Below are 19,017 nucleotides of genomic sequence, written 5' to 3'. Positions count from 1 at the left end.
GGCCTGCAGAGCTGGTCAAAGCCACAGGCATACTAATAACCATAGAACTGCGCTTCCGTCTTTCACACTTATCCACCACACTGCTAAACTCTTCAACCCATAATACGATAACTGCACCTCAGTAGTCATCAAGCACGACATGGAAACACTTCCCACATAGAATGAAAACAAAGACAACATCCTTCCAGCCACACACCCTGCATGGTGTAGCGTGCTACCCATCTAGGCAAGTACTGCAGTAGTAAGTGCTTTATAAACACTGCAATAAAGTAAACAGTCAAATTGTTGAGGCAGGCAATATTGCTTGACTGAGAGATTACAGATGCTCTTGGTAGCAGAGGTCAAATTTTAAGGCACTTGTAAAGTAGTGAAAGTAATCGATGCAGGTTTGTGGCATTGGATCCGTGGCCTGCAACAGTGAAGTTGGCTTTTTTAAGGTCAGTGAGACACTGATTGCAACAAGAAAGGAACCTATGAAGTGGGAGGTAGGGGAATACTGTATTTTCTTACTGCCATTGGTACCTAGGTACAAAGGCTATCAGAGGTAAGTCTGTATCTTGCCTTGATAAAAGTATTGGTCATAAAGAGCAACGTAGTGTGTTGCTGCTTCATTCGCTTCTTGTGCTGTGATTAGTTTTACTGGAGTGTAAATGTAAGATCCACAATTGGAAATGAGACATGCAATGTTATCCAAAGTGTGTCATGACACACCCCTCTTTTTATCTTGGTTTAAGTACCAAAATATTATGATTATGAGTTGACATTTAATTATAGTAATTATTATCCATATCCATCGGATTAGCTTAATATTTTTATGCTTGCAGTTCTCCTTTAGTTTTAAAAGCCCATTGTTTGAGAAGACACTTGCTAAATATCATGTTTGCGTTACAGATTGTCTTTGTTTTCTCGTAATGAACATTTTGTGTATACACATTTTGTCCTATGTAGTCACTGCGTTCTCCTCCTGTTCTCTGTTTTACCAAGCTTAGTCTTTTTGTAGAATGTTTTGTTAATTCATCCAGCTCTCCTCCATTACTCTAGTGTTTGGGTGCACTTCACACATTCTCTTAACAAGTCTCTTAGCAAGTCCCCTGCTTTCCGTGATCTGTCGTCTTTGCAGGCTCTTGCCCCATTATCTTATAGTCTTTGATATATTTTTTCTTTGATCTGGAGCATCATATTCGGTGTTTGTGGGAAGAACAGATGAGATCTTTACTTGCAATTTATCTCTAAGGTGTTGGCAATGGAAAAAGGCTGAAAGGGAGGCCTTTTGGTATACAAACACTACAGTGACAGTGGTTGCTGTAACTCTACTCATAGTACTGACTTTTATTGATTCGGTCTCTTAGCATGGTAACATCCACATAGGTGCTTCCTTCAGACTGCTGTGACACCAGATTGTTCTTCATCCTTAGCTGCCTGTCACATTGTTATCACTTGTTGCAGTCTCTTTCACATAAGACTTTTATGATATGGTTGCCTGAGTCCAATTTTGGTGTCGTTTCTATATTCAGTGCCCGTACCATTGTTAATTGTGCAATTGCATCAGTAGTGGATATTGTGAATTTAGAATTATTAGATTTCCTTGCGTAGTGTGACCAAAAGGTAAGTTCTTGTGATCGTTTGCCTTTGAAATAATTTTTAGGCCGTGCCTGGGCAGCGCAGATGTGCTCTCTCCTGACATGGTGTAATCTACTTCTGTGGGCTTTCACCATGCCCATCACTTTCATTCGTTTTTTGCCTGCCTTTCAAATTTCATTTAGTTTGTTAGGTAAATGCTTTCGGATTGTCCCTCCTTGCGGCTGTTTCGTTATCACCTTGGAGACTGACCCTGTTCCATGGATTGTGTAGGCGCGCACTACTTTTTCCTTCTGCCTCTCTGCTTCGCACTGGTGGTAGTATGTTGTTCCCTCCTCTGGCATCTTGCTGTTTCTTTGCAGTGTCTGCACCCGACAAAGGCTGAAGCTGGATGAGGATTCTTTTTTAATTATATAGCGCAAACTCGACCGGAAGATTGGAGCACTTTAAATGAGCACTGTTTAAATTTGCAGCCCCATTCCTAAATTCTTCCCTAGTTTAGCAGGTGAAAAATATACAAGCTGGTACCTTTTAAATAGAAAAAAACACAAAGGAAACCCTCAATGCAGCTCTCTTAGCATAGTGGTAGAACCAATACTACAATATTCACTTCCCTCGGGAAACTCACCCTATACTGCTTTACGGGCATTCCATTTACAAAACATTTTTGCCCATAACTCAGCCTGTGGTGGTCCTAGGACAATGGGACCACCACCAAAACGTTCAGCACAACATGTGCTTTCTGTTCATTTAATCTTCTGGGTCCCCACAATAGATTGGGGGACCCCAAAATCATAACCTCTCCCACCATTCAATGTCTTTTTAAGCTCTCTCATGGCTGGAGCTTTTGCTTTACAGCTGGGAGTAGTTTGTGTTCTAACGGCCTTGTTTGTAACAATATTCTTGCAGGCCTGCTAGGCCTGAAAATGTGTAATGCACTATGCCCTCCGGGGGCTGAATCTATACTTACACTGCAGTTCTCTCTGCCCCTCTACTTTCATGTGGTTATGCCTTCTAGGGAATCACTATATGGTTACATGACCGTATTTCTTCCGAAAGCTATTTTTATTGTGGTGCACTCTAGGGAATGTTTAATGTGCTGCATGGCTAAATACTTATAAGGTCCCAAAGGCAAGACCTATTGGATATACCACTGCTTGTTTACTTATACTTGGTCAGCAGTGGCTGATAGTCTGTTTCAGATGTGAAACGCCTGCCACATATATAGTTAACTTCAAACATTTTTGTATGTTCATTACAAGTCTAGAGCATATTTGTTACGCTTCATTCTGTTTCATTTTTTTATGTTTGGAAACACATTAAATGGGCTATTACAGTTTTTTCCTTGAGTTTTAACATTTTAAAGTCAGCCTTCATTAGATACATATGGCACTTCGTGACTACCGACAACCCATAATGATAAATATTTTGAGTGGCATAGTGTGGAAAAGTGATTTATAATTGCCCCGTAATATCTACCGGACATCTCTAAGGTAAACCAACTCCTCTGAGGATTTTGACTGTCATTGAAAACACATTTAATTGCACTTCCAGGGATTCAGACCACAACAGTGTACTGGCCGGTGAAGCTGAGGGACACTGAGAGGGCAGTTATCTTCAAGCTACAGTTCTGGGACTGCGGGGAAGCCACGCTTAAGAAGTTTGATCATATCTTGCCAGTAAGTGTCCTTTAAGGGGGGGATGGGAGGGGGCGGTGTGTGTGTTCGTTCGTTCGCTCAGATGTGAGTGGTCGGAGGAGACTCGATCCTTCATGAAGCTCACTCACTTCGTTTTGGTGAGTGTGCACACTTCAGAAAATGGGACAGATGGAGTAGAAGGGAGTGGATGCTATTCACGAAATTAATTCGGTATCATTTTCCCAACATTTTTGTGGCTGTTGTGAGCAGTTCAGACGAGATGGCCTATTCAGGAAAATCATGCGTTTTCTGTTGGTGTGTGTGGCTGTGGGTAACAGTTGGGCCCCTGTACAGTTGCAGGCAACAGTTGGGATCCTGCTCAGAACATTCAATCATACTCTATTGAGAAAAGAGAGCAGCCTGTGGCCAGTTATGAAAGTAGTCCTACTGATAGGGTGCGCCTATTGGGGAGGATAGCAGCGGACTTCTCAAGCCACATCCTTCAGGGGGAAGAGGCTGTATAAGTGCTACTGTTGGTTTGGGGATTCTTAGAGTAGTGCACCCCTGTTCTAAACAGTAAGTCTAATTCTGGCATGCCAGGGGTAGTGCCCATTGGGGGCTTGAAGTAATATCCTGATAAAGTGGTGTGTGCGTAACTGGTGGCATGTAGAGAAGTGTTCAGTGTGAAGGCACATTTTTCACTGTCTCTTTGTCATTACACAGTTTTGTCCCTCCCTAAATTTATCTTCCATCTTACTCTCACCCCATCTCTTTTCTAGGCCTGTAAGGAGAAGGCAGATGCCATCCTCTTCCTCTTCTCGTTCACGGATCGATCATCCTTTGATGATTTACCTAATCAGATCTCCCGGGTGGCAGAGGAATCTGAACACATCGTGAAAATAGTAATTGGTACCAAGTATCCTTTCCTTCAGTGAGTAGCTTAAGACCATGTCATACGTCAAGCGGGGAGCTTCGAGCCCACAGCAGGGAGCGTAGGAACACCGGGATTTCAGTTTGCTACTTTTAGGTTAATAGGTGATATGAGTTCACATCCATGAGCAGGTAGCAGGGGAGACATGTTTTCAGTCCTGGGTGGTGAGCTTTGCAGGGCACTCCTTTCTTGCAACTTTGTGTTTCTTTTTTCCACTCGGCTACAGAGAAGAATATATTTGTTCCTAAAAAGAACTTTTGATTATGAAGCATTAATGGCAGTTGGTCTCACAAATCTGTTTATCTAGTCCTAGGGGATGATTGCCTAAAAGAGAACCTTCACGGAAGAGCTTCCTCAGACCTCAAGGGCAGGGGGAAATAGAAATGTGCGTGTATAGAGGTTGTCGGGATGGACTTCAAGACGTTTATGTATAACTCGAGGGTTGGGGCCAAGGAAGTCCCCGCCGCACCATCATTTTGAAAAAGAGGCCTTCAAATTGCCCCAGAGAACATTTCCTCAATTGGGCCTTTTCAGAAACATAGTCCCTATGCCAGTGTTGAGGGATTTGATTGTCTGGCTGCAACAAGAAACAAAATGTTTCGGCAGCCATTACAGGACTTGGAGACTTGAGGCCTGAGTTATGAAATAGAATTGTGAATTGGCTTTAAGGGAGCAGGGTGGGCACGCTATGACCCCCACGGTCGGGGGAGGAAGGCTTCAAAAGCTTCCTCCGCTTTATAATTAAAATAAACAATTTTAATTCTGGTTGCAGGTACCTCAGTACCACCTCCCGGTACTGCATACCTAATGTGACTTTCTTTTGATGATTTCTTTGGAACCGTGATACCAGTGAAATCCTTAAAACAAAACAGCCAGCCAGGCGAGATATGGCTGAGCACAGCACAGGAGAATGCAGTACCGGCCAGAGTGACAGGGGCAGCACCAAGGACCACAGAGGGGCAGCACAATAGACCACTGAGCAGGTAGGAGAGCCAGGGGCAGCGCAGCAGACCACAGAGGGGGCAGGACCAGCACAGCAGACCACAGAGGGCAGTAGCACGGGCAGAGGATGGCAAACTGACCACTGAGGGCAGGTGGGAGGGGGCAGGGGTAGCACAATCTATTTCCGTGGGCGGGAAGGAAGGGCCCGGGCAACAGGCTGACCATTAAGGACGGGAGTGAAGTGCCGGGGCAGCAAGCTGACAACAAGGGCAGGCAGGAGGAGCAAGGCAGCACAACAGACCACGTAGGGCAGGAGCAAATAGCAATGGCAGCACAAAGACAACGGAGAGCAGATATGAGAGGGCAGGGGCCGCAAGCTGACAAAGGAGGGCAGGAGGGGCTGGGGAAAGCAGGAGTGCAGGTGGGGTGGTTAGAGCCAGCAAGCTGAGCAGCATGATAGTCCATGGTGAGTAGGAAGGAGGGACAGGAAAAGCACATGGAACGGGGGACAGACAGGAGGCTGTTCAGCAACAGCCCCTGTTTCCAGCTGACATTGCGCAAGACATAAGCTGTGAGCAGTGGGGATTGGCACTTGCCAGTGCGGGGGTTGGCCTCCCATGGATGGTGAGCCAGGGCCAGCGCCATACCCCGTGTACATGTCCGAAACTGAGATTATAGCTTAGTATGATCAAAACCCCCAGAAATTCACAGAAAAACACAGGTTAGATAGATATTTTAGTTTGGTATTGTAATAAGATATCGGGTTGCGTAAAAAATCCTAGAAATCTACTGAGAAAAGGAAACATTTAAGTGATGTTTTAGTTAGGTGTTGAAATGGGCTAAAACTAATGTTTAAAAACAAAAAAACACAGAAATTTGCCAGTTATATTTTATTGAGCTAATTATAATTTGTGCACCTACCATGCACTACTTATGACCTCACATTGCATCCCTCTTTACATTTTAAATTACATCACTGATGATATCTCAGATAACATCACTGAGATAGATATATATATATATATATATATATATATATATATATATATATATATATATATATATATATATATATATATATGACTGAAGGTATATGATACTGGTTGGGGTAGGAGTTCTTTGGGGTGTGGAAATGGGTGAGATGGGAAGAGAATTATAAGTGCTGGAGATAAGTGTTCTGTTAGAGGCAGCAAGGGTGGTACAGTGTCGTGGTGAAGGGCAGCATGTAGCAATGGAGTGAAGAATTAGAAATATTCCCTGTTGGAAGTGGAAGGTACTAAGGAAGAGATCGTGGGTGCTGAAAAGCAGTAAAACTTTGCAAATAGTGCAGCATAGAGAAATAGTAGATCTGCTATTCTGCATTAGATCACTTCACTAGCTGAGCTGTCACACCAGAGCAAATGGGCAATCATATTGGAATAAGCATAAATCGAAATGGCACAGAAAATCTTGAGAGAGCTGCGGAGTGGAGGTGATGGTGGAGGGCCTGGATACTAGAATATAGGCTACACTGACAGAATACAGATTGCAGACAGATTAAGTGCCATGAACAAAAGTTGGCGAGTACTGGAGTTTGTGGACAACTGCTTCGTATTAGGGAGCCAGTACACAGAAGGAAGGCCAATGTATATAGTTGTTTGTCATTGGTGGGTACTATGATCTGCGAAGGACATCAGTATTGGCAGAATGAACAAATCGAAAGTCCTTAACTGAGATCTCAGATTTGATCAGTACATGCATGCTGATGTGACAGAGCGTGACCTAGCTGAATTCCAGCGCACCTGGCGTCTCCCCCTGCTGAGGATGAAGAGTGTCAATGGGCCCCGACTTTCAGATGGACAGACTCTGGATGGCAGGGCAGGACTGGCTGATGTTTCACATGTGCTGAATGGACTGGCGGAGCATCTTTGGCACCAAGACCAGCTGATGGCAGGGCTGGTAGTACCAGCAATCCAGGCACCTAAAGAGGATTCCTTATACCTATAGGAACATTGTGAAAGTAGATATTCCAATATAAAGAGGGCTCTTGGATGTCAGTATATACTAGCAAAGTATGAAGTAGCTGAAGCCAATGGGCAGGATCAAATGGCATTGTATTTGGTGGTCACAGCACTTTGGAAGGGCAGTAAGTTCAAGAAAAGCCCCTCATGGATACAGCTTTAGGAGGTAGTCTCTCCTTACCACATTATGCGCTTCTCATTGATCATAGCAGATGTGTGATTCTTCTTGTGGTGCTAGTGTATTTTGACATCTTGAAAAGTTTCCCAACACTAGCGCTATCCCTCAAAGCATATTTCTCCATTGTGGCACTTATGAGACAGAGTTGGTATCCGGCATGTTCTACTTTCATGTGGCTCACATTTGGGATGTGGATGTTGCCCTGAGAAATGTTTTTTTTTTCTTTCTGTTTTTTTCTTTTTGGGAGAAAGACGGTCTGGCTCTGAGGGAGCATTGTTTTAAGGTGAAAGATAACTTAGTCAGGGGTTAACTTGTTTGAAACATCTTAAATGTGAGAAAGTGCCCATAAATTATTTCAAACCATCAAACTTTCAAACTTCACTGCTTGAACTGATGCTATACAACCTCAAGCAGTGACCAATAATAATCCTATATTCAGGCATTTACAAGTATCAGTGCAGCCCTTGTACTCTTAATAGTCCTAAAAATCACATCAAGTGTTTGCAACCATGCCCATGAATAGCAGCTGTATAAAGTCAGCTAACTGGTGTTCTGGTTTATCTAAAGACATTTGGGGCCACCCCAGCCGATGACTGCTTACCTCATTTAAAACTGCTGTTACTCAACACTGCTAATGCACTCGAGTGGCACTATTTCACTGAAGTACATTTCCATTGCCATGCTGATAATAGGTTCAGGTTTCCGATTGTGTCACTTCCGAATATCAAGTTCCCAGGAAAACGAAAAAGGTTCAGATAGATGAACATTGCTCGTCCGAGGGACGCTACCGCTGACAAACCATTGACCTTTCATCGTTTTGAGGTCAGCTTGGCGCATGTTCAGAAAAATGGGTGTTTATAATGTTTTAATATAATCTAATTCTGTTATTTACACTTTTAATTGTTAATTAAAGTATGGTTTACAAGTACAGGTTTTGCGGGTTCCACATTTTCTAAATTGGACATGGTACCAAAGGCATAAAACGGCACAAATTACATAAAAATCTGAAGAAAATCCGTATTCTACATTGGATTACTCTCCGAACACCTTCCCGATCATATTCTCTACAAGGCACTTGCGAGTAAACCTGACCTTCGCAGAATGACGTCAGAATGTAGCCATTGGTAAAATAAAATTGCATTTAGCCCCATGAACGTCAAGGTTTGTGACTGGAGTACCTATGACTAAAATACAAACTGACAATAGTTCTAGAAATCTGTTTGTATACTTGATAGGTTGGGGTAGGCTACCTACTGTGCTACAGTGCTTAAGGTTTAGTGTATTTATTTTTGCACTATGTTGAAGAAATCTGTGAAACTGCAGGGAGGTATTTATGGCGTGATGAAACCTTATCGAGTTGGAATGTTATTTACTTAGCTTTCTTTTATTATTTGTGTATTCCATCTTTGGCTTGCCCTGCACCCCATAGTTTATCCTTGAGTTTTGCACTTAAGAGTTTGGCTCATAACATTATGGCAAATTTACAATCAATCCGTTCGTTAATTTGTTTTATCAACCTTTGTCTTGAATGTAAATTATTTGGAGCAACCACCTTTTGTACATTAACTATTGGGGTTTCACTGCCCCCTTATTCTTATGACCTGGGTTGAACAGCTCAGTTAGTTCCCCCAGATCAGTGGAGTCAGACAAAAGTTAGCAATATTTATTCACAGATGAGTCAGAGGCCTATCTTTAGCATTTGTACATGTGCAGGTGTGTGTTCACGGCTTCCTTTGAAGCTTCGTAAGCAGTTTTCAGAGTAGTGGACTAAACAAGAAAATAAAAGTAAAATCTTTCTCCAGCCATTTGCCTTCCAGTTATTAAACATTTTAAGTCTAAATAGCTCTTATTAATAAGGCAAGGTATCAGACTGTTTTTGCTCTCCTTGCAAATTATTGAATCCTATCCAAAGTCCAAGAAGGTTTGACTACACTACCGCCTGCCTACACCATGTTTACATGTGGGTTTCCATAGTCATATTGCGTGACCCTGGTTTGTGCATATAGTTAACTGGAATTTTAACTGCGGTATAGACAGTAAGCCCTCATTCCGAATGGGTTGGTTAATGTCATATCTGCTGTGAATGGTGTTTGTGTCCGATTTGACATTCTGAATTTTGCACAAAATCCTCCCGGCATTACCTAGAGTAGAGGTCTCCAAACTTTTTAATGCCGTGACCCCCCCCCCCTCCCCCCTCCCCCCAGTTGAAAAATAAAAATCATTGGGCCCCCCTCAGAATTTTTCACAATTATTTTATAAACATGGCAATGTTTAAATATGAGCACTGTCTACAGAGTCCTGAAAAATCGGTCTCTTGTCAAGCAGTTTCACATCCGGAGTATAACCTGTTCATTTTGTGTTGTTTTTAGGCCACAGAAGCTGCATAACCAGAACCCCGGATTGGTGATTGAACTATGACATTGAGGATAATCTGGCATTTAATTTTGCCTTTTTGCGGTGTAATGAGGTCTATTGTAACACAGTGGGACATTTGGTGGCTTTGGCTTGACTTGCAATGAATTACGAACTCGAGAAGTCGTTTTTAGATCTTGCATGAACACAGCTTTAACTGAGTGTTGTCAAGAATTTATTGTCATCACTACATTAAAATATAACTAGTAATGGCTTTGGATAGTCCTCGCTCTTGGTTGAATGGCTTTCTCATTTGTTTCATTGCCATGCTTCTTTTTTTTAATTATCAAAACTTTGAGTTTTGAGAAGTAAACATTAAACCATACTTTTCAATGCTTCCTATTCAACAGCTTTTAACTCTGTTCTTTGTCCTGCCTGTGGAGATTTTGTCCTTACATTGTTCTGATAGGTTGATTAGTGTCCTCCACAGCTAAAATTCAGATACCTTTTTAGGTCGAGTGTGCATGTGCTCTGACCTGTTGTAATCTGTCTGTGGGCTTTTAACCACTCCCACCGTATGCCCATCACTATCACTCGTTCATGGGCTTGCCTTTCAAAAATCCTTTGTTATCATTGGTAAATGCTTTACATTTGTCCCTTGTTGGGGCGGTTTAATTACCGCCTTGAACATCGACCCTGTCACATGGATAATTGCAAGATTGCCGATATGTTTGACTGCGAGCGAACTTCTTTTCCTTTTTGTGTCTTTCCTTCTTGCTCATGCTGGCCATGGCACTTTGAATTGGGTCCCTTCTGTCAACTGTTTTACTTTTCATTTTCAATTCAAGTGGCAACAAAAAGGCCTGTTAGGAATTTACAACGTTAACAGCTCTAACCCGAGCAAACGTGAAACCCATTGCATCGCAAATGCTAGTTTTTCTTTGCTTTCAGCATCGCAAGGAAGTGCCTAGGTTTACTTGCTTTCTCTCCATTGTGTTCTGCTTCCCCCTTCACATTCCTGCCCCCCACCCTCACAATTGCTGTATTGCTATCACACTCTGTGGCTTTTCTCCCACCTCTCCTTGTCCCATTCAGCTTGTTTTAATGAATTCTCTGCCATGGTTCATCTGTTGCCCTGTCGTCCATCTCTGCTGCTCATTGAACACATTGCCTTGCTAGCCTAACCCCCACCCACTCCTCTGTTGCTTCCATTCCACTTGCATCCAGTGTTTTTTTCCTTTTTGTTTTTAGGAGGGCCCGGCTGCTGCCGAGCCGTTTCTTTCATTAAATGCTTGTTTGCACATCTTATTTTTAATTAGCTTTCCAAGAAGGGCATTTGCCATCTTGGAATGGTGAATTAAAAAACGAAATGGCCAACAAGTCAAGACATGACTCATGCAAGCTCATATGTCATCATGTTGTGAAGTGTTGTACAGTTATGACGTATACATGCTTTTTTGTCTTGTAATGGGCGTTGCACATGGCTCAGGTTTTTTGCATGGCCCCTTAGCTTGGGGGGTTACTGTTCTCATGTAGGGTCGTGTGACTTTTCTGTGGGTAAATCAAAAACCAGTAGCCCCGTGGTCTATGCAGAGATGAGATTCCCCACCCCAGCACTCTGATAATTTTACTGCCTTCATCTTATATTTCTGTTGTGTTGAGCAGGAATATGTAAATACTGCACCTTTAATTTAGTGATATTGAGTTAAGAAAAATGATTTTTGAAGCAGATCTTTTTTTGTGCTTATATCTGGACCTTTTGGTGTTGTCTCGGCTTTCCAGCCATATTTTCGGGAGTATTATTTATTTTTATTGACCTTTCACATCATACATAGTATCATGTCTGCTTTCTTAGTGACTATTCTGGAACTTTTCAAATAATAGTCATACTGTGGCTGCAAAAAGTAAAGGAAAGATTAATAAGAACGCTGCATACCTTGTCTACCTAACAGTGTCACCTTTGATTACTTTCCCAATGTTTCTAGAAATGCAATTCATACTGTCGGTAGAATGATGAAAAGAGATGGAAAGTGAGTGCAGGCCAACATTGTGCGTCCAGAGAAAATGTTCTAAATTGTTATCAAAATAAAGGTATCTTCTGTCTGGCTCAGGTTCTCTGCCCAGCACAAGGACATGTCGGGTTCTGCTCCTACCCTTGAAGTTGTTTGTCCTCACTCTGACTGTATGTAACATTGCCTGACTAGGGTATAGTTTTAGCAAAGGTCTTGATGTTGAGGGTCTCACCAGTGACATAGCCATCATTGCTGCTTATTTTTAATTTCCTGCCTTTTATCTCTTGTTGCTGTCTATGGATAAATACACATGTTCTTTTTTATTTCTTAACAGGGGCTGCATTCCCATCCCTTCTCACCAGGGCCAATTGTTTTTGTTGTAAAATTGATGCATTTTGTTTTTAGGAAACTACCTGTTAGTCTTTCAAATGTTGGAGATTATGATACCGGAATTGGTTATTTGTCCTTTTTGTAAGTTGTTTACACAAAGATGGCCGCTGTTGTTTAGGGTCAGCGCTTTGTATTGAACTCTCACCTGAGCATTGCAGTTTTCTAGATTGCTCTACCGTGATATGTCAAACTTGACTGTCTGCTTCATAAGCATATCTTATGTGAGCAGGTTCTAGGCCTTAACATTTTTAAGGGCGCCCTACTGTTTGTGCCTACTGTGTTTCATAGTTGTTTTTCTTCACTAGTGACCGAGCTGAAGCACTCATGCACTGACAAAAAATCATTGGCATGGCTTCTTAGTCAAAAGCAGACATTATTTCACTACGCAAGGTTCCTAAAAGGAAATTAGCTTGCTGAAAGCACACGTTTAAAAATGGTCACAGCAATTAAATAAAATAATGTACAAATGATTCTCCACTGCAATATACATAGCAAATATATATCTATATTATAATGCAAAGCAAATAATGAATAAAAAAATATGCATGACCATGAGAAAAGGGCATCACTGCTTAATCTCCCTCCTATTCAACATCAGATCGTCCGATCCCAGAATCGATCGAGGAGAGAGAGATCAATTATCCTCACGGGAAGGATGGCACACTCCAGCGTCCTGGATGTGCCCGTGATCTGCAAACGCTCTCTGTCCCTGGTCCATCTGGTCTCGGCTTCTTATACTTTGAACAAATAAGAAAGGAAAAGTCTAGAACTTTCCCTCTCCCTGCAGAAGTTTATTTATAAAAAAAAATGCTGATTGCTTTAGGCCTGCTTTGAAAATAGCATGTCGAGACGTGGCCACAATCCCAAGGTGATCATCCAAAACAGCCCATTCCCTGCCGTCTGAGTACATTCTTATCAGCCTATTCCCTTGGTGGGGAAAATCATGAAGAATAAAAACATGTGCAAATTGTGGAAAACTACTTGCAGCTTTTAACGTAGCAGTGTCTAATGCCAAGATAAAGTCAATAGGCGAATGAAGCTGGTGATCATTAAGGTGACAGTGTAGTGCTAGGCTAAGTGCAACGTGGAGTCAGTGGTCAAAACTCACACATCATTACAATAGTATCAAAGAGAGAGACACAGACAGACAGACACAAACACAAACATAGGCACACGGACGGACGGACATAACATAGCATCTCCCAAGGCTAACACCTTTGACCCATGAGTGGTTGTCCTTTGTTCTAGAGTCTGTGCAATTTAAACTTAGTAATAATTTCTGATGGATGCATCTTCCTGCATACTACTCTTCTAATGACCATCCCTAGGTGCCAGAGTGGATCCGGAAAGTTTTTTTTTCTCCTAGCAGGTTTCCAGCATCATGCAACTTCAGATGAAGCTCTGTCTTCCAAATAAGTGACTACAGCAATCCATATATCGCACCTATTGGTGTTGGTTTCTGTTTTTTTGCACCTTACCGATGCAGCTCCTTTGGTTTTTACTGTTTTCAAAATTACATAATGAGTTTTCAGCAGAAAGCTCATCAGAGTGGTTAAAGGTGTGTAATTTACTCTCTTTGCATACAAACAATTCTTATACGAAGTCACAGAATTGCTGCAACACCTTATGGCCATTCACTGCCATAAACGCATAACACCAAAATGATTTCCACAATGGACAACACTGGGCTCACCCCCTTTCTATCAGGTGAGCTGGATAGAGCCTAATGCATACGTGTCTTACCTCTTGCTCCTTTTTTGCTTTAGTACACACAAATGGGCAGTGACAAAAACACTGTGTAGAACGGTGATCCTAAGCACAATATGGAAACTACCCGTATGGGCCGTATTGCAGAACCATACTCTTCAAATCAAGTAACTCCCACAGAGTTAGGTACTTGACTTCAAATGCAGTTTGGCACCTATCCAAGGAAGTCTGCGCTATACAAATGCAGCTATGATGCACTAATAGTAAGCCTTAAAGGCTGACTTTGAGGGTCGCTTTGTTGAAGGGCGCAAGGTTAAGGATTCACCAAAACAAACCCCTGGCAGGAATCCAGCCCAGCCGTTTGCACATGTTCTTGCTGTTCCCCTTGATCACCTCATGAGAAAAAGCGACCATTGTACTAAGTCTAAAAGCTTGTTCATTAAGAATGTTAAGTACACCCACGAAAGAGTCCGACCTGAACACGTTTTAGGCCTTCCAGGTCTCAAGCTGATCAAACCCATAGAAGATGCCTTTATGTTTTTTTAAGATGTATTTTCTAGTTAATTTAATTTTTTTATTCTTCCTATACTTTACTCCCGGAGAATCCACAATGGAGAACTCTGCATGGTAAAGTATATGGAAAAATACAAATGTTTTAATTAACTCAAAAATAAATAGTAAAAATATTTTTATGTTAAGTATTATTGTTATTTCATTTCATATGTATATATATTTTAATGTAGATCAAAATGCTACACAACTATTAACTGAAATTTTGGTTACAACTTTAATAAATGGAATAAGTAAAAAAAAATCTGAAGTTTAAATGAAAAAAATACATTTCTACCTAAAGAAATACATATTTTGTAATATGCATTAGTAATTATTACAAGTGACATATAGAAATAATTCAAATTAATTTCGGTACATTTTAGTAAAAAATATTGTTCAAAATAGGTTATTAACATATTTTATAATTAAATATGTAGTGCTTTAATGGACTGATTTTATTAATTATCACTTCCAAAGACCAGTTACAATGATGTGGCTGCTACAACCTGGAGGCTGTCAAGTGGTATCATATATTGGTGAACTGTAAACTCCACCCTGCACCCACTTCCATCATCAACCTATATGTGCAAGAAGAAACAGGAGAGAAACCACAAAATATAAGAAAAACATCAGAGGTGTTCAGTGCACACATATCAGTTTTGTAACTGTTGGAGGCCACTCTGTCGCAAGCAGGAGGGATTCATTATACTAAATGTTGTAATTTAGGGGTGCTGGGAGGACATGTAACACTTTTAGATATTTAGGACATGACAACTCCCTAAATCTTGTGGGGATATAGGAGAGGAACAGGCCCCCACCTCCAAAAAATGTTTATGCTTGGGGTCTAAGGCATGGCCAGCTCCCAGGTCTGGTAAAGCCTGTTTTAATGCTCTAGGATTTTATAGGTTCCCTAATGAGATATGATTGTTTGATTGACTGTGTGTCAGTGCCATTTGTCTACTCCTGATGGAGGGTAGTGGGTAAGGCTGTTTGTTAGGGAGGCCTATGTTGTGTATGACAGAAAGTGTGGGACCACAATGCCTGTAATTTTGTCTAAATCATCTAACATCTCATACCTGTAGGATGTCAGTTTGGTGCAGTGCCAGAAGGGATGAATGCCGTATTTGAAAGCCCACATCCAATCCATCAACTTTCTGGTCTCTGGGGGCACAACTTGTGTACGTAGGGTTGTAATGCCAGTGTTCTTAGCTTTGTCATGGTTTCCCTGCCAGCAGGGAAGCATGCTATTTTACATGCTCTGTGGAACATGTATTCTCACTCCTTTTCAGTGCAAATGCGACCCAATTCTTCTTTTCACGTCCCCTGACTTGAAGATTTAGATCGTGGGATGACCATCTGCAAGAGGAAGTAGGTGCTTATTATTTTTGGAAAATAGCTTCTCAAATTTTGTGAGCAGTCTATTGGCCATTGCTTTTATCGCTTTGTTGAACTCCAGTGTCTGATTTGTGTTTAGTTCAGGCATGCCACCTCTGAGGCCCGAAGTCCTTTTTGAGCTGCTCAAATCAGATCGGATTCGATTAATTATCACTTCCAAAGGCCAGTTACAATGCTATGGTGCCTACTACCGGGCTAAACCCTCATACACATCCAACCAGTGCCAACCTTTGTGCGTGGTGGGAGTTGGCTGCAGGGCCTGGCCTACAGCAACCCTGCCAGGCAGGCACCCTCCCTGCGCCTCACACAACTTTCAGCTGTGCACAGCAGGTGTTGGCCACAGGCACCCACCCCACGCAGGCAGCTCCCCTCCCTGGGCCTATTATGGCCCTGGTGACCCCATCCTCCAGGACCACCCAATAACTAAAAGGGGAGGGTTCCAAGCAGTCCCCTAAATTCAGGCAGTTTTTAACCACATCCTCAGGGCCAGGCCAATTAGTAAAATGGGAGAGAAACATCGTGGCCTCCCTCCCTGGTCTGATTTTGTCCCCAGGGTCCTCATCCTCCAGGACCTGGTCAATTAGTGTAAGGGGAGGAGCCGTGTGCCCTCTCTCCCTGGGCCGATTTTGGCCTCAGGAACCCCATCCCCCGGGCCTGGCCTATTATTTGAAGGGAAAGGGGTGCAGAACCCCCCCCCCTTCTAGGGCTGATTTCAGCCTCAACGACCCCATCCCTCAGGGCCTGGCCACTCATTGCTAGGTGCGCTTGCCTAATCCGGGGCTCCCAGTGTGCATTTTTTAGGAACATGGGGGGAGCCTCAAAGCCCCCTGCCTGCCCCTCTCCTTCATTGCCAGCAGGAGCAGTTTTCCTGCTCCCGCCCGCTTGGAGCAAACTTAATAATTGCTCTCACTTGTCATCCGTGTATCATATCAACAAGCAAGGTGTAACAAAATCTCGCCCTTGGTCAGAAGAAGCTGTGACCTAGATAAATAACAATTGGCCCGATGTCCTCAGCTGAACTTTAGGATAGTGTCACCATTGGGAGCTGAATCCAAGTCAGCTGAACAAATCTATTTCCTTTAGTGTAAACCAAACTAATTGTAACCACTACCACTACCAAGATTTCATAAAGGAGTGAGAAACGCACCAGTTCCATGTCAATTAAATATGTTGCTTTTACAAAATGAGGAGCCCGTTCAATTCAAATACATTTATTGGAAGGCGGTTCTCCTCTTACCATTAACTTCTTTGAAATAGGTAAGTGAAATTCATGTCTTTTCAATCAAAGAGCAGTATCATTAGTTCTGTAAAGAAAAAGCCATTCTGAGATTGAATTAATATTTTCCTCTTAAAGTACCATCTGATTTCCATATGTGGCATTAAATAATTTTTTCCAACATCACACGGATGTAGCTGAAATGTCACTACATACTATTAGATATCCGGAGATGTTTGAAGTTGTAAATTGATAGAGCCAAACATTTTCATAAGACTGTCTAATTATTAGTAGCATATGGTCCTCCCAGGAAAGGACAACTCTTTCAAAACACGGAATAGCATTTTGGAAGTCTGCAGCCATAGTCGTCTTCTGCGCCAAAGCAGATAGTCCTCTCCAAGATCCGGTGGTAGCTCAGTTAAAAATGCCCACAGCTTTATTTGCTGGAGTACCACTAACAGTAACCTTGAAAAACAGGCATATATTTACACGTTGCTGTCTTACAGCAGCAACACAGAGGGATTCAGCACTGGGCAGGTAGTTCATCATCTTTTCAGTAAGCCAAACTTGTTTTTGCTACCCACCATCCACTGTATGCTTGTATATTTTTTGTTAACTTATTGCTATTCTAATTGGAGAATGTGAATCTATATAACTGTAACTGTAGTTCTCCAGTGTTTCATAGATTAATCTGAAGCCCACTCTTCTGCCTTTTTCAGGCTCATCTTTCTAATGCAATCCTTTCACACTAACGTTCTGAAGTCTGAGGTATGGTCATCTCTGGAAGGGAGCAGTGTTCACTATGCCTTTATCTGATTGGTTGAACATTGGTTATTTTAGGAAGCTATGTATAGGATGATTAATGTGGCCATGTTTAGAGCCTTCCCAAATAATTTTAACATTACATTGCTTTATATGATTAGAGTCAGACTCCCAGCTCGGGCAGCTGGGAGATGATTCAAGCATGTGAATATGTGAAAGATACCCACCATGGAGAATCACAGTTCCAGAAAAGAAACTTTTTCCTTACACATACATACATCATACACCCACACTTGTAATCTATCCTCAAATCAAGGCACCCGACATCTCTATGAACAAACCTACCACATGTAGGTGGACAGCGATATACCTTAGTTTTACACTTTGCATACATTTTAGCATGTAGTTTCCCTGAAAAGTTTGGTATGGTACCTCTATGCATGTTGCCTCATTCACCCTGTCTCCTTTTCAGTAGTTTCTGTGCTTATGAGGCATAACTACATAACATAGGTGCAGTTTTCCTCCTATCGCAAAAGTGAGAAATTAAATTGTGAGGTAAGGCCATACCTTAGCAATCTTGCACCTGAGTGCGGTCTTTCGCTATCATGCTGCTGGATCCCTGATATGGCCTAGATAACCCTGAAATGGTTAAGGAATATGATATGATGAGAAGACCTCTAATTTTTCTCTCGAGGAAGTGGAGATCATAGGTGAGGGGCTTTTCCATAACTGCCCTCAGATGTATGGGGATCCAGACACCCATCTGAGCAATGCAGCACACCTGGCAAGCAGGGCAAACATGATTAGGCATTGCTGTACAGTGTGTGTTCTCACTATCCATCTAGGAAAACCTCCAGCTCTGGGCAGCACACAATCTACGATGGCTGCCTTCCAGCCACATACTCATTATCCCCATCTCAGTCCACTGCACAGGAGGATCCTGAAAAAAACTTGGCCATACCCCCATATTTAGCTGGAGACTCAGCAGCGGCGCTGTGGTAAATTAACGATTGTAGATAGTCTGCACCTTCATTGGTGGATTGCAAATTTGGGGGGAGGTGAGCGTATCTGCTATTTACTGGGTCTTGCCATGCCCTTTTTGTCTGCCTTCTATGGTGTCTTGCATAAAGTGTAATTGTTTAAACATGGTCAATGTAACTATTTTCGGTATTGGTCACATTCACCAAAGCACTTGTATTACATGCTGTTGTATCATATTTTCATGCAAAAGATTGGGTATCAAGAGACTGTCCATGTCACTATGCACATATATCCAAATGCTTAGCCTGTGCCACTTTGTTTTGCTAAATCAAAATGGGCTATAAGCTTATGCCTATCTGACTTTTGTCAGGTAAACATCATAGC

General features: G+C 42.1%; 1 protein-coding gene across 5 annotated transcripts in view; it reads left to right on the top strand.

Moving 5' to 3' along the window:
* Positions 1 to 8,416, top strand: part of CPLANE2 (ciliogenesis and planar polarity effector complex subunit 2) — a 43,975-nt gene extending 35,559 nt beyond the window's left edge. For all 5 annotated transcript variants that reach the window (XM_069240726.1, XM_069240725.1, XM_069240728.1 and 2 more), the window contains 3 exons: positions 3,133 to 3,257; positions 3,995 to 4,131; positions 6,810 to 8,416. In XM_069240726.1, the coding sequence (XP_069096827.1) occupies positions 3,133 to 3,257; positions 3,995 to 4,131; positions 6,810 to 7,074 (527 nt within the window). In that variant the 3' untranslated portion in view covers positions 7,075 to 8,416. The remainder of the gene's footprint in view (positions 1 to 3,132; positions 3,258 to 3,994; positions 4,132 to 6,809) is intronic.
* The last annotated feature ends 10,601 nt before the right edge of the window (positions 8,417 to 19,017 follow it).

The sequence above is a fragment of the Pleurodeles waltl genome, chromosome 6 (assembly GCF_031143425.1).
Source record: "Pleurodeles waltl isolate 20211129_DDA chromosome 6, aPleWal1.hap1.20221129, whole genome shotgun sequence".
NCBI lineage: Eukaryota > Metazoa > Chordata > Amphibia > Caudata > Salamandridae > Pleurodeles > Pleurodeles waltl.
The sequence above is the reverse complement of the archived record's forward strand: the minus strand, read 5'-3'. Positions and strand labels throughout refer to the sequence as shown.